Genomic DNA, 16,384 nt, shown 5'->3' on the forward strand with positions numbered 1-16,384 from the left:
GTGCAGTAGAAACTACATTTGCACCCCAACTTTTCCCTGGTCCAGAGAAATCAGACCACTAAGGTGTTAGATACCCATCAGCAGTCCACAAAGACCTATAGCCTGGGCACCTAGAGTACAGATATCACCTTGTCTTTCAGCTGGGCAACAACCTGGGTTGTTGCTTCTGGGGTTTTTTGGGGGGGCATGGGTTGTTTTTTTTTTTTTTTTTTTGTTTGGTTTGTTTGGTTTTTGTTTGTTTGTTTGTTTTTTTAAAGTTGTACTCTTCCCTTTTTTTTGTTTTTTTGTTTCCTCTGAAAAGCATCTATCTTAAAAGCATCTTTAGAACATAAAGCTACAGTGAGCACTGCACTGTTTCAGAAGAATGAGATAGGATCACCCATAATTAGTGGTTTAAACCTAGTATAAACTGTCTTGGATCTCTCGGCTTCAGTCAAAGTAGACATTTGACCTAATTTTCAAATATTATTTATGTAACTCTGGCAAATCGGGATGATTTGCACTTAACCTTCTTTGAACGGGGAATGAGACTAGTTCCCCCAGCAAGCACAGTACATAAGCCCAACCTCTGTCGTTGCCTATTTTAGATGCATAGAAAGACAGCCTGACTGAAAAGATAATATGAGTGGAACACGCTTAAAGCACCATGAGAAATGGGAACTCAGGAAACCTGATTTGTCCATGAGTGTAAAAGTTGGTATTTTCAGTCCATTTGCAATAACAGACCCTTCCTGAGAGGATCTCTATTTAGATAATCTTAAGCCATGGTAGTAAAAGACAGTATTTGAGGCACGTTATTTGACTTGACAAAATCACGTGGTTTCACACACTACATCAAAACCACCTTTCTATAGACTGGAGTTCATTCTTGAGGGTCTCTCTTTCAATCAGTCATATCATTTTTCTGTGACCTTACCAGGGTTGTAAAAATCATAAAGGATAGCATTTGCTGGCTGAACCAAGCCCATGGGATTGATTTGCTTTGCCCCAAATGATATGCAGTCTGGATCTGGTCCGCTTGTGAGCTGGAGAAAAAGGAACAATAGTTATGATGAGTAAACTAACTCTTTCTCTCCAGTCAGTTCTTTATTAATTTCTGCCTGTACTAGCTGTTGAATGTTTGTTTCTGATGGCATAGGTGAGTTAATCCTCATAAGCTGTAGCCTCAACTTGAAAGAGGCATTTCCTTCCATGATTTTATTGGAAGATTTTGTGGATGAGCTAAACCTTGTAAAGGTAGTATTGTGAGATGTGTGCAGGTCTTCCCTGCCTGAAACTGTCTGATCTGAATTTATATCATCATTACTTTGGGGTTTACTTTTCAACTTTTGCCTAAAGTTACCTTGTACAGGAGTAATGGGAGTAATATATATTCACAGCCTATCCTGTAACAGCGGCCGCCAGTATATACACTTCTCTTAGTAAAATGCTAAGGTCAGGGACAGATTTTGACCTATGTTAAATACAAAAATTATCTAGGACGGTCATAGCAGCAGTAACATTTACTTTTTTTCATTTGTGTATTGTCTTATATTTTAAAAAAATCTTTGTCCTGTGTGTGCTTTCTACAGAGATGCCCCTGCTTTGGCCATGGAGGTGAAGCAAGTCAAGTGGGTGTAGGGTGGAGTCATTATCCAAAATACAGGGAAATATACACAGAAACTAGGGGTTTTGATGTTTACACTTTTTTGTCACTATGTGGATCTTGATCCAGAAATACTGAACTTCACATGCAAGCTGCATGTGAAATTTATAGGACCACCAGTTAACACTTTATGAATCTCAGATGAAAAGCTTCTCTTCTGGCTAGAGAGGGTTTCCTTTTTTTTTTTTTTTGGCCAAAGCCCAAATCTCAAACATGGACTATACCTCCTGGAATATAGAAAGGCAGAGGATGAAGGTGTGTGTTTCCTTTCTTCCCCTCCTGTGCCCTCTTTCAACTGAGCTGTTCAATGATAATATATAACAAAAATCACAGGAAGGTAACGGAGTGTGAAAAACAATAACGATTAGATTTAAAAAGAAGTATATATATGTTGTCTGAAATGGCAGAGATTGGGAAATCATTGGGTTTGCTTACCTCACCAAAGTAGAGCAAAACCTTTCCTTCCTTGTACTCATAGTGCTGAATGTACTGGTCTGAAGACATCACCAACTGCAGGAAAACAAACAAAAAATTTAGAACAAAAACTTAGCAAAACGGGAACACCTTTGCTACCACCCTCTACATTCTGGTTTGCTTTGTTCAGCTGTTTGCTTTATTCTGCCCTCTTTCTTCCTCTCTAAAGGAGACAGTCCCTGAGAGCATGAACCTGGGCAAACCTCCCCCAACCAAGTAGGCTCCAGAACCCAAAACTCTGTAGCCACCTTTGTAGAGTGCTGTGCCCTATCTCCCTGTCTCTGTGTCCTGTTGGCAACTGCCTCTAAAAGATGTGCTTGCCTTCCCCCCTGCAAGCACAGGACATCCTGTCCTGGCATGTCGTGGGACAACAGTGTCAGTGGGGATAGCAATATGTGTTAAGGACAGGCATGTGCCCTGCTGAGCCTTGCCCTAATTCCTATTACAAGGGACTAAGAAGGCTGAACTCTGTTCACCACAAGCTTTTCATTTCTTGTGTATATTCAGTGAATATTTTATCAGAACAAGAATAATTAAAATATATCTATCAAAAATCTTGTTTTCCTTTCCTTATTCTCCTTATTCTGTGAAGTTTGGAAAGATTTTGAAAGACAAATTTTCTGTAGAAAAGGCTATAAAAGATTGCACAGAAAAGTGTGTTTCTAACCTGTTCGAGATCCTTTGTGTCAGGCTCCAAGCCACTCAGCAGAGAGAGATCAACCAGGGACATCTTTGGTGCATTGGAACCTGCGGACCTTTATAAGGGAGACCGCCAGCAATGAACGTCTGCACTGAACAGCCAAATTGCTTTGAAGAGTTTGTTTCTTCAGGCTTGCTAATGGTGAAACAAAACATTCTGCTCCATTTAACTTTCCTGAACAGATCTTAATTTGAAATTATCTGCCTACCTCATTAAGAGTCATGAGGCAAAATTAGTCATCTAAACTAGTCAAATGGTATCCAAAACCCAGGTGTCTTGCCTGAGCTTGTCATCTAGGCTTTCTTTATAGCTGATAGGCAGAAAAAATCACCATCAAAGGACAGTTCATCCCACCATAAAAGCCCTGTTGAAGAAAGGGAAGGTAAACAGCACTGACAAAGTGTCTGTTCTCTATTACCTAGAGAGTGGAGATAGGAAACGGTTTTATCCAAATTCTTCATGGACAAAGTCAAATGTACATCACCTTTGCTGCCCAAGGCAAAAATCCTCATTGCTCTAACTATCCATTATATATATATATATATATTGGACTTCCAATCTTTTCTACTTCCACCTTCTCAAAAATCAGGTAGTTGTGTCATTGCTGGAAAATGAAGCTGTTCTGCACTCACACACGGTGCCTTGCCATAAGATATTCCTCATACATTTAGCGGTACTCCTTCTTTCCCCACAGCTCAGGAAAGAAGTATGGTGATGAAGTCAGTGCCTTCAGTTTTTTCCCTGTGTCTTAACTACAACAAAGCAAGCTTCACACTATTGTTTGAGTCTCACCCTAACACTCAGCAATGTCCTGCAGAACAGTGGATCTGATAGCTGATAAATGTTACATAGCAATTAATGGGGAAAATGATGCTTTAGCCAGCACACAATTCACTTAATACATGTTTAACCAGGGAGAGTGAAACCTGGGAATTAGGGTAGATCCAGTCCTCCCCTGCCAATGTTCATGCTGCTGTCTGGGAGCGGGGATAAAAACTAGTGCCTCCAAGGCTTTGACAAAACTCAGTGGAAAAGCTAAATTCTACTGGGGAGCAAAACCTGCTTCTGCCATCCTGCACCTCTCTAGAAGGGGAACTCAAGACAGCCACCACTTTGTGCTTCTGCAACCCTTGCCAGACTGTGAAAGAGAGAAAAGGCAGATGTTTCAGTGTTATTCTGCATGAGAAAATTTTTTTCTCACTAGCTCTGCCCTTGCTTACTTCTTGATTGCCACAACAGGATATTCCTTCTGCCTCCTCTCCTCCCCCAAATTGTAGTAGACATTTTTTTCTTTTTTTATGAGGCCAGAGTGTGACCATGAAGGAAGTAATGGCATCTCTCCAGAAACCAATGAAACTCTGTAAATGTGTTATTACTGTATTCCAATTATATCTATTTTATTTAATAAAAGACTTCTTTCAAATGATTAGCCAGCCAGGTGCTTTAGAGTCTCCCCAGAGTTTGATGGGGAAGAATCTGCAATAGGCATTTGAGGTCTATGTTCACCATCTAAACCTAGTACATTGCGTGGAAACCTTTTCTCCTGTCATGGGAGAGAGGATGCAGACTCAGCCTGTGTGCATACTCACAGAAGATCCCCAGGTTGGATGAAGAGGGTGACCAAAAATGATTGCAAAAAAAGAGAATGCATTTTCTAATGAAGAGCTGATCTTGCAGACCTACCTGACACAGACTTTGTACTGCAGTGATTCTGCTTTACTGGGAGAGATCACATCCCTTTTCCTTCTGCTGTGGATATCAAACCACTCTATTCCAGACAGTGGCTCAAATGCACTGTTTTCTGCATTGATCAAGTCCTCATAATCATCATTTTCATCAGAATATGCAGCTTCTGGAAGTGACAGACACAATCAGCCATGCACAAATTTGACTGAGGACTGGGTAATTGGGCTCCTTTTTGTATAATGATAAATACCAGTGGGCAGTCATGCCATGTCTCTGGGTTTTATAGGAGTTTGCTGTACACCATCTCAGTATTTCTAATTCATTCAGAGTTAAAATTTTAGGGATACTTATAGTAAGAATAACCAATAGATCTAGCTAAGAATGGGGTTTAGTTGATACATAAATATGTAAAGGACAATCCTAACCTCCAAAAGTTAGCTATTCAAACAGAAAAAAAATGCAGACATAGGCAGAGAGGATGATGAAAGCACACTTCAGAGGATGGAAAACACAGTCTTGCCCATATGAAAAACCCATGACAGATCTACCCCAAAGAATTTTTAAGGCCACATAGTAGGACCCTTATTAGTCAGGGAACTGAGCTGGGTTTTCCTCTCATGGCAGCCAGGAACACCATAAAGGAAGTTTACCTCACTCTCCTCCCAATAACAAAGAAGAGTTACTAATAGTATCTCTGTATCTGTTAGGTACCCACTGCACTTATAGTCACTCAGATAGTTATTAAACTATTTAAAAATATTAATAAACTGAATTAAATGATAGCTAGGCAGAGTTCAGATGCCTCTCTCTTTCCTTGTTTCATTAATTTATTCCCAGTTTCCAAGTCTGGAAAATCATTAAATATCATTAGCAGCTGGACAAACATGTCACCTTTGAGACCCAATCACTTCCCTTTTTACTCACCAGAGTACTTAATGATCCCTTCCATTTCCACTGTCAAAATCAAATCATTACATGTGTTGTTCTTCAGCTCAGAAGACCAGTACACTTTTAATACCTAAGATGAACACATAAACAGCAAACCACTAAAAATATAATTTCAATGAGAAGGGATTTACTCATCCAGGACCTCAGCAAATGTTGATTGGACATGGAATGTGGAGAGAAACATCGGTCTCCCAGAGGCACAGACTAGTCACAGAGGACTGTTGTGGGTATAAGCAGGAGATGTCCCATGTGCAAATCACAAGTGGTGTGGGACCATTGAGATAACTTTTGATTTCCAACCACAAAGCAGTCTTTCAAACTCCAGCTGCCTCTATCAGCATTGACATTTCATGGACTTAACAAGGGTTAAATATAGGAAAAATTGACAGGGCAGTCTGTAGGCCCCAATTTTAGAAATTTGGAGGTAGGAACACAAAGTATGAAGCCATGGCAAGTAATTTCTCACTCTGTTTTCAAAAAGGGATTAAAAGACGTCCAGCTGGACTCTGAATTTATGATTTACAGCTTACACTCATTGTCCCATTTCCTCTGCCATCTACAGACACTTCAAGTTTTCTCCCAAGCTCAAACTGCAAACCAAGAAAAAAAAAAAAAAAAAGATTTAGTTTGTGCTCAACCTTTAATCTACTGTTTTCCTGTGATCTTGATGGTCTTCTATGCTTTTAACCCTCAGAACTGGGCTAGGGAAAACCTTTAGCTACAGGAGGAGTTATGAGACCTCAAGTCTCACAAGATTTTTAATGTGTGGGGCTGGTGCATCTTACTCTGCCATTCTGGGGCCCAGGAAACATATTTTCCCAACTTCACTCCCTCCTCTGTAGCCTGGATTTGACATTTTCACTGGTCCCAACACACCGAATATAAGAATATACCCCTTCTTCCTCATTCCCTAGCAAGACTTGGGCTCCTGGCTGCTCTTCACTACTGGGGGAGATTCACATCACCAAAGTCCTTGAAGAGGCAGGAAAGGGCCTCCAAAGTGTGCTTCTAAGAATCTGTTGATTTTTCTCTTAAAAAGATTCTGGTTTTTACATATTAAATTATTAAAAAATATTATGAACCAGCTACATCATGATTGTTTAATATGAGAAAACCTAGGTCAGATGATCCAAAGTTTCCCCTGTTTGAGAAAAAAAAAGCTTGAAACAATGGTTGTGTACCTCTAGCTGCTTCTGAATCACTTCATCAGTATCAGTCAGAGTAATACTGTAGTCTTTTTGTCTTCCAGGTGTTCCCAGTTTTACAGTCAGGTTGGTGGAAGCAGCGTTCAATGTCTGTATGCTGTAGGCTGACAGAGCTTCTAGGGCCACCACTGTGTCCTAGGTGAGAAAGAAATGCAAAAAACCTAACAATTATACCAGCTTATTTTAACAGTGTGTAAGATGACATGATCAGTCACCTGGAACTATTCTTCAGTTTTATGTTGTTTGCTGCTTTGAAGTTCTGCTGTATCTGTCTGTTCTTTTCATATCTCAGCTTCTTTTTGCATTAAAATCCTAAAACTACTGGAGTTCTGACCTTCAATTATCATAAGTCTTCATAAAGACAGAGAATCTTTGCTGGCTTATAACTGTTTTATTTTGGCCCATTTTTTATTAACGAGCCAAAATCTTTAGTGCTTCATACGCCGAAGAAATTAATGATTAACTGCTATGATGCTTTCAAATCTAAATGAAAAAGTCTTTATGGGGCTTCCGTTTTCTTCCCTCCCCCCAAAACTCCACCCCGAGTGCTGGTCAGGCACCTGTGTAGAGCAGTAGCCTCCACCATAGTTCCTTCTTTCCGTCAGCCACGTAGCAATAGGCCTTGCGTACTCCTTGTCTTTCAGGAGCAATGTTTGAAGCAGTGCATAGGCAGTGGTTTCCACTGAGACTGCATCATTGCCATTTCCCCAGTAGCGCTGCTGCTTTGCTGCAAGAATAACTCAGTTTTGAATCCCCTTGGTAAAGACATTTGCCAAAAATGACTAATGTTCTACACAGTAGATATTTCATGGGATAGCGTTGAGGAATCACAAGACACAGATGCTGTCATGAGAGCAACAAATTAGTTGGGAAGCAGAGATAATGGAAAAGGAAAACCACAATTTTCAATTTTGACTTATCCAACCATCACAGTCTAATAATCTCATTGTACAGCAATGTCCATTGGATGGAGTGGTAGCATTGTGTCTGGTGGTCCCTGAGAGATACTATTAAGTATCCCCATAAGTCCAGCCTTCATTAAGGAGAAGCATATTCCCTATGCTTAAACTGTGGCTATTAACCTATAATGTGTTTACCAAATTAATTAGCAGAAATTAACAACGTGGCAGTGCAGCCACACAGCCAACTGACTCAGCATTGACCACAGCCAGACACCAGGGGGACAAGAGGTGACGTTCACATGGAGCTGGAGCAAAGCACGCAGAACTGGTGGGGTGGTTTGAAAGCAGGTGGGCTGGAAAGGACACCTTCCCTCTTCAGCACAAATCCAGTCTGGATTACTCTCACAGGTAGCTGCTGTTCAGTCTTATTTACCCATCAAAAGTTTCGTTTTTCTCAGCTGACTTGGACTTTTTCTTTTAATGCACTTTAGGGGTGTGGAAACATTGGTAGGCAGCAAGGGAAGCAGAAAAAATAAATGACTCTTTACCATGGTTTTGTTCCAATATCAGATAAGATCACAATCCAAACTTCACAATGCTACATTGTTACTTGATAATTATATTAATTATACAAATTACATATTACAATTTCAACACTGAGATATTTGATTATGTAATTCAAATAATTAAGTATATTACACATATACATACATGCTTCTATAAAATTAAAGCCTTCATTTACTCGAATTTGATTTGTTCACATAAGAGTGCTCAAGTGATTTAATTAGGAAAAGCACTTTCTAACTGAATTTTAAAGAATGGTTACCAGTACCTGCATGAAAAACAGAACAGCCTCTTAATTTTTCTTTCACAAACTGGGCTTCTTCATTATCAGACTGCACAAGTGTCAGAGCATAAGCAGTGATGGCTGTAGAATAGCAGTTAGTATTTCTTGAAAGTTGATTTTTCATGTAAACCACTGCTCCTCTAATCACTTGTACCTGTGAAAAGAGAATGGATCCATTTGAAAAGGTCATTCAGACCTAGTAACTGTTACTGGTGGTGAGAGTACTAGGAAATTAGGATACTTCACTGTAGTAATTTTTGAGACAATTTTAATAATTTTTTCTTAGTGATTGAAGCCATTGATGGTGGAGTATGTAGCTCAAAACACCTTGCTGTACATTAGGCCACGGCATCTTCTCCTATCCATCACAGATGTAAACAGACTTTTACCTCATTTGCAGTACTTTCAGATAGTAGGGCGGATATGCCATTGTGCAATAGCCTTCAGGCTTAAAGATAAACAGTCAGGCTTCCTACCACATCAGGTGACTGGTAGAGCTGTAGAGTCTGTTGCAATGCTATAGTTACAAAGGCTGTCAAAGCCAAATCCTCTTCTGCTGATCCAATGCCACCCTGAAAAATGAAACATGAAAAGGAAAAGTTAAATGTATATGTATATGCTTATGATTAAATTTAGAAAATCACTTTTCATGAAGTCAAGGGTCTTATTGTCAAACCATCTGACCACAGACCATGTACCCTTTAATTTTACTCAATAACTTGTGTCTGCCTGAAGTATATCTTCAACAATGGCAGCCACTTTGCTTTAAACAAAGTTAAAAGATTATTCTACGTCTTCATATGTATGTTCTTCAGCTGGTAATTAAATATTTAATTATTTAACTTATAGTATAAAATGTACAACTTCTCACTAGAGTATTCATGGCTTCAATTTCCAAGCACTAGTGTGTTTTTTTCATTTCTCTGCTACTCCCTATAGACTAAAGAGCCCTCTAACACACAGAACTTTTCTCCTGTAAAGGTAATTATACACCGTTAGTAGATCATTTCCTCCTGATAAACTAAACACAGTGGTCTCATTAGCTTTTTCCTCTGAAATTTTCATTCCTATTCTTCTTTTTGATTCTTTTGATCATGCTCTCCTTTGACAACAACTTTAGGATCTTCAACAACCTTCAACAATCTTTGACAACAACCTTCAACAATCTTTGACAACAACCTTCTTCTTCACTCAGCCCCAAATGTTTATCATTAGGAGAAGGATAGGTTGCTTGCATGGAAAGACTTAATTCTCTGTACAAAATTATTATGCGCAGCTCCTGAAGCAAATGTAAAATAGAAGTATTTCAGCATGAACACAGGTCAAAAAAAACTTTGGCCTGTTCTTGAGCTGTTTTGTTTTTTTTTTTTCCGCAGCATTGTTACGAAACTTTGGAACTGGCTTTGAGGGTGAAAGACTCACTAGTGATTTAACAAAGATCATTAATAAAATTAATACATTTTTTTCATATAAGATCATTACAAAGGTATCTGCATTTTCATTAAATTTTGGAAGATGCATATTATTTTCATATCCTAAATGCATGGACAGTGTAACAATTTTGTGTTTCTGTACACTTATAAGGGATGTGTAGACTAACATATACAGTTGGAAATTCTGATTAAGTATTAAGATTTTTTTTTTTCACCATGGGAGTGGTTAAATACTGAAACAGATTGCCCAGAGAGACTGGGATACTCATCCTTGGAGGTACTCAAGACTCAGCTGGACATGGCCCTGTGCAATCTGATCTAACTAGACCTGTTCTGAGCAGGGATTGGACTAGACGACCTCTGGAGGTTGCTTCAAAACTAATTTATGATTCTATGGCTCTATTGCCTTTGCAAATAAAAGGCATACTTTTTACCAAGCACAAAGATCTCAGAATTAATTTTCTAAGTGCTCTTGAGGCATAGGTCACCTGCAAAATTATCTAAGATGGAATCAGAAGATAAAGGTGGTGAAGTACGCATTTCTGATATAACAGATCTTTTAACAAATTCATTTTACATTACAGATTTTATACTTCTTATGTTACAGATTTCTTTAGATACATTTCTTGTTACTCAACAACTCACAATATTCCTTTCAATCCCTATCAGCCCTAAATGTGCAACAGATTCTTCTAAATATGGATGACCTACCTGCATGGTCCTGTCCATTACTGGGTGATGGTCGTGGAATGAATGATCTGCCTGCTGTTGGTTGATCAAGTAGGAAATCGAGTTGCGTATGTGACTGTCTTGGACATTAATGTACTCTTTGCTCCTTGTAAGTACTTTAACAATGAAGGCAGTTAACCTACACAAACGAAATTGTTCCAGACTTGTGCTGACATATATTTATAAAAGACTATATTAACAGGAGAAGAAACATACTAATTTTGTACATAGACTCATATTCAGTACAGTGCACTCATTGGAACCTAGTGAGTTATTATTGAACATCAGTGTGAACATTTCTATTCTGTGGCAAATGCAACAATCAGTGGCTCAGTATTAATCTCCTTCATCAAGGACTAAACATGAGAGACTTATATGGCTGCCTATCCATAACAAAAGTATATAGGCAACACCATGCCCACCAGATTTTGAAAATTCATCCCCCTGGAAAAAAATTCTGATGCATCAAATGATACTTTAAAAAAAACAAAACAAAACAAAAAATACACTTACCATACACTACTGGGGGTTGATTTAAATGCTCCATAGGAGCCATCCACCTTCTGAAACTCAAGCAATCTAGTATAACCTGCATGAAAAAGACAACATATATCTGTTCAGAGAATACACATATTTCTTGGGCATTTTCATAAATCACTTTTATTAACATGGACATGTTCAGTATTGACTAGTGGAAGAGTATATGGATGTGCTCACTGGTACATTAAGGAGGAAATGACTGGGCCAGCAGACCTTTGACACAGGAAAAGCACTAGGCTTAGAAGGTGCTCTGTCTTGTTTGATTAATTGACCATGAGAATAACCTGTAAACTGAAGGTATTTATAGTTACAAAAGATTTTCTGTGTAGTGAATCTTGGGAAAGTTATTTCCCATTACTGACAACTTTTCAAGCTGTTGACTTTATGGCACATGGAATGAAAAAAATATACAAAACATCATCATCTTTTGGGTCAGACGTAGGCTTAGAAATCATGAGTTGTGGTTCCTGATCTTGACTTCTATTATCTTGACAAAGACTGCCTCATAGCCACTCAACTAATTTTCTACCCTGGCTAACTTTAGTAAGAATCAATAAAAGCATAATATAGGAACTAAATGCTGCTGATAATACTAAATGCTCATCTGCAGGATCTCATGTCACTTTAGGCAATCTTAGATAAACAGGCAAAGACCTCCATTCAGCAACTGTTAGCATGTGTTTATTTATACTCTTATTTTTCACTGTTGAAATATGTGTCACGTATTGGCTGAAGATCATGAAGATAGGTGCATTATATTGCTTTATGCCTTATGCACACCACTGTAGTTAGAAAGATCAGCTGTACCTGCTACAGTATGGATAACTCTTGGTCTCTACGTTAGCGCCTGTGAGCTGGAATACCTCCACTTGGATATGCTGTTGTCCTGGCTTTGTTGTACATTTAACATCACCTTTGGATCATGTCTTGGAGTGGACTCTTCAAGAAGCAGCCTTGTAGCTGTCCTCTCCCTAAGGAAACTCCCTCCCTGGGTTGGTCCAAGGCTGTTGGAGTCATTCTAGCTCATGTAACGAATGCAGGATTGTGAAAGTGAAAGTGTCAATATTATTACTATTGGGAGTTTCTTTAGTGATACTCCTCTTGCCAACTACAAAGATCTCCAGCAGAAATGTCTACATCCCAGCTGGCCATTCTAGGCACTGTCTATGATCCATGGGGAGAAATAAGCATATTTAGGACAAGGTTCTGCTTGATCTATTTTGCATATCTACATTAGGAGGAAATGATCAACTGGCCTTTGCTGTCCATTTACTCTGAAAAGAGTAGGTAACAGAGAGTGTGGACTGTGAATGTCAATACTGTACAATGTCAGATGTAGGCAATTAGTCACATAAATCCTCCTCCAGTTCTGTTTCTCATGTCTGATTGCAGATTGTCAGAGGCATTTCTGTGTGGCTATGTTAAGACAATACTCACTCCTCTGGCAAGTAACAATGTGTGATGCAAAAGGATGACAAAGATATGTTGGTTGGTCTCTGGGTTTTTTTTTTCTACCTTTTTCAATCATGTTAATGGCTTGCTCCTTCCTTTCACGATTAAAGTTCACCCACTGCTCACTGGCATCCAAGTACTCAATAGCGTAGACTGCAGGGGCCATTTTCACCATTGTTTGCTCTGCACAGCCTGTGGGCACTTGAATAAGTTTCTCAACTCCAGTAAGACTGAGACAGTTTTCAACAGACTCGTCCATAATATTTCCTGTTGTAAAAAACACAAGCCATAGTACATATCATATTTAAAGCTGACTGGTGTAACATGAAGAAAGGTGACACTAACTATAGGTTGACACTCCAGCATGGCCTGATAGTTCTCATTATTAAACAGGTTTTCAGCTACTTAAGACTTCATAAAGCTGGAGAAGAACAAGGATGAGGTGCCAGGCCCTGGGAAAACTAGAGAAAAGAGGCTGGGGCAGTGAAGGCACTTAGAGGAGAAAGAGTCCTGAGGCTACAGGAGGCAGGGAAGCAAGGAAAGGGGGTAAGACTGGTGTTTCAGGTTCAGGCTGGAAAAGTATTGTCAAACCAGACCTAATCCAGAGGGCAAAAAGATCGTGCCTTAATCATGCCAAACATTTTGTGCAGAGAGCTTTTTCTTCCTCTCTGCAATTTTCTCATTTGATGAATTCAAGCATCCCCATAATTTAGAATAGGGATTTGAAATGGAAGCCATTAGCCTTTGTGTCAAGAATGCATTATTTTACATTTTCTGGGAAGAAATGTTTTTATCATTAATAAGAGTACTTGCTAGTAGATGTTTTTAAAATACATATGCATGAGTGTATACATATGTATATGATTATTTGATTAAATGAATATATGATTGTACATATCTTCTCTTTAGGAAAACAGAACTTTCCAGAACTTCACAATCTGGCATCCTGATTTCTGAAGACTAAAGCAGATCTCTACAGACCTACATGCAGTGTGGGGTTGTTAGAGAAGGTAAACTCTTCCCTTCTCTTCTGGCCTTCCCATAAAGTTAGTCTGGGCACAGTGAAGCAGGATGCACCACATAAAGCTATTATATCCAATACAAGCGAGGAGGAGTAATTAGAAAGAGGAAGAGTACTGGATCAGCCTTGGGGCTGTTCTGGTTTATGACCTGGGCATGCAGCACAGACTGAGTCATAGCAGAAAAACTAGGAGGGAATGGAGACTCGATGAGCAGGAATGAGCATCACAAGGTGGCATGTCTCGTCACCTATGGGGAAGCTATTGACAAAAAATTACATTTACCTTTCAGGCTAACAAACACGTGACTATCAGAACCTGGTACCATATCAGATGGTCTGTTCAGGTCCAGCGTATGGGACTTTACTGTAAATAAATAGTAAATAGAGATCTACATCCAGACTCTTTAAACATAAAAACATACAGTGTAATTTTAGATAATGTTTTTCATTAAACATCTCACAGCTGATGGCAATTACAACAGAAATGTTATCAGAAACTTTAAATGGAAATTTATGAAAACAAATATACTTATCATTCTTAAATTGATTTAATTTTCAGTCATTAGCAATATTTTTTGGCTTGAAATGAGGCTTGGTTTTAATACCTTTTAAGACCCATAAGTAAATGAAATTGATGCCTACTTAATATTTAAAAATGCTACCTTGAAACACAGAAGTAATTTAAATCACTTCTAAAAATTTACCATTAAATTATTTTCCTTTCCTGAGTCTTTTTCTATGTATTGAAGGAAAAGATCTGTGACACGTTTTGGTCAAGCAAAGCAACGTTTGTACATTAAGAAGTATTTCACTGCACCCATCAGATGTTCACAGCAGGCTTTACACCCTCTGTCCCTACCTCAAACCTCATCTGTATCTAATTCTTTTGTGTAACTTACAGCCACTGTTAATGCAAATGGTCTTTTCTTCTCTTTGTAAAACACCTTCAGCCTGCACAATTGAGGAAAGAAAAGTCAAAATTTTTGCAAGCACTCACACCTGAAATTAAGCTGCATGGCAGCCACAATCTCTGCCCTTGCACTACACCAGCAGGTGGCAGAAATTAGTTATTTTGAAGTGAGATTTCTCTCCAGGTAAAATTGACACTTCAGATCAGAATTTCAGTCTCCCAATTGAAATGTTAATAAACTCTACTAACTTTTCATTGTTATTATTGATATATTTCCCTGGATGAAATTTCCTTTAACCAAAACTAACCCAGAAAAATTAAAGTTCAAACTTTATTCAGAGCTTTGTGAGCAGTGCAAGTCAAGCTCGCAGGTGGACACACTTTTATAAATGTCTAATCTATGAAACCCACCGAGTTCTGAGTTCATCTTGTTCGTAAAACTTGAACTTTTTCCTTCTGATTTCCACACATCCCTATTCCTACAGTTTATATGTGAATAAAGGTATTTTTACAGACACTTTTAGTGTTTTGGTGTCTATCTCTAGAAAATCTGTGTCTATCTCTAGAAAAGCTATGGCCTCTAACAACAGCAGGTTCCTGGCATCCCATCTCTTATCTTTACTTACACGGTTATCCCCTGACATTAATGGTGCAAGGATTCATATTTTGCACTTTTTGTGTGGACTGAAAATAGCCCTCAATGGGCTACTTGGGTGCTGTAATGAGTCTGTGCTGGTCATTGTTGAGTCTTGAAATATCATCTTTTCTAAAAGGCTGCCCCTTTTCATCATTTTGAAAGAGAACTAAGGTATTAAATAATCAATACAGTATCTTTGTCTGTATGTCCTTTCCCATGCAATTGTTAAGACTGGAGCTTCATTAACTAGAAAGAACAAAATAGAGTTTAGCTTTAAGACTAGCAAAGAGTATTTTCTTTTCAAATATATTGCTAGATGGACATTACCAATCTTGGCTTCATAAGGGAAAAATATTTTCTATAAATGTTGATGAAACAGGTGGAAGTTAAAGATTATGAGATGGGCACTGACTGCCTGAAGGAAGTTGTTGCTATGTCATGGGTAGGATGCCTTTTTGCCATAGAGAACAATTCTTTCCATATACACTACACACAAGCCCGCCACAGGATTAAATCTCTTCCCCATACGAAAGCTCAACCCTTGCTGAGAAACACGTTTCCTGAGATTGCTTCCAGCATTATGTTTCTACCATTTCACTCCCTCCGCAAGAACTCCACACACAGTGAACGCCATATTTGAGGAGAAACACATATTCGTGAAGCGCCTGCCCTCAACTAGTTATACCTACCACAACCTTGAGGTTCTTCCTAATGCTATCACTGTGCCCCAAAATTGTGTCGAAAACAGTAATAGTAATTGGAAATTCTCCCACAGTCAGAGGGACAACTGAGAAATAGGCTGGTGTCGCAGAGTTCCCCTTAGCCACCAGCATAAGCTGCACAGCCTTCTCCGTCGCCTCTGCGGTGCACAGCCCCTTCACTGCATCCATTGCCACTGTAACCTGCGGGGACAAAGCAATGCCTGCGATCATGCTTAGTGCATCACTGCACAGGAAAAATACTCCAGCTCCACCATGGCTAGATAAGAATGGGAAACAAGAAACAGGTATAAAGGAGACTAGTTTTTGCGTAAAAAGGAAATAGCAGTGCATACATTTTGCAACACAGAAAGTGGTTTTCACTTTGCTCCCCTGAATTTACTATTCTTCATTTATACAATGGGAAAACTTTTTCACCAAAAAGTGATCAAATGGTGGCACAGCTTGTCCAAAGAGTTTGTGGCGTCTCCCTCCTTGGAGATATTCAATATCTGACTGGACAATGCCCTGAAAAATCTGCTCTAACTGGACCTGCT

General features: G+C 38.9%; 1 protein-coding gene across 1 annotated transcript in view; it reads right to left on the reverse strand.

Annotated features, from left to right (window-relative positions):
- Positions 1-16,384, reverse strand: part of LOC141919713 (complement C4-A-like) — a 51,129-nt gene that overhangs the window by 7,258 nt on the left and 27,487 nt on the right. The window contains exons 23-38 of the mRNA XM_074815801.1: positions 15,819-16,031; positions 14,482-14,533; positions 13,866-13,946; positions 12,625-12,828; positions 11,083-11,158; positions 10,552-10,708; positions 8,884-8,979; positions 8,393-8,561; positions 7,219-7,385; positions 6,635-6,793; positions 5,984-6,043; positions 5,430-5,523; positions 4,503-4,671; positions 2,787-2,874; positions 2,081-2,155; positions 917-1,025 (exon numbers count right to left, since the gene is read on the reverse strand). Of these exons, the coding sequence (XP_074671902.1) occupies positions 917-1,025; positions 2,081-2,155; positions 2,787-2,874; positions 4,503-4,671; positions 5,430-5,523; positions 5,984-6,043; positions 6,635-6,793; positions 7,219-7,385; positions 8,393-8,561; positions 8,884-8,979; positions 10,552-10,708; positions 11,083-11,158; positions 12,625-12,828; positions 13,866-13,946; positions 14,482-14,533; positions 15,819-16,031 (1,969 nt within the window). The remainder of the gene's footprint in view (positions 1-916; positions 1,026-2,080; positions 2,156-2,786; positions 2,875-4,502; positions 4,672-5,429; positions 5,524-5,983; positions 6,044-6,634; positions 6,794-7,218; positions 7,386-8,392; positions 8,562-8,883; positions 8,980-10,551; positions 10,709-11,082; positions 11,159-12,624; positions 12,829-13,865; positions 13,947-14,481; positions 14,534-15,818; positions 16,032-16,384) is intronic.

Source organism: Strix aluco, chromosome 2 (assembly GCF_031877795.1).
Source record: "Strix aluco isolate bStrAlu1 chromosome 2, bStrAlu1.hap1, whole genome shotgun sequence".
NCBI classification, from domain to species: domain Eukaryota; kingdom Metazoa; phylum Chordata; class Aves; order Strigiformes; family Strigidae; genus Strix; species Strix aluco.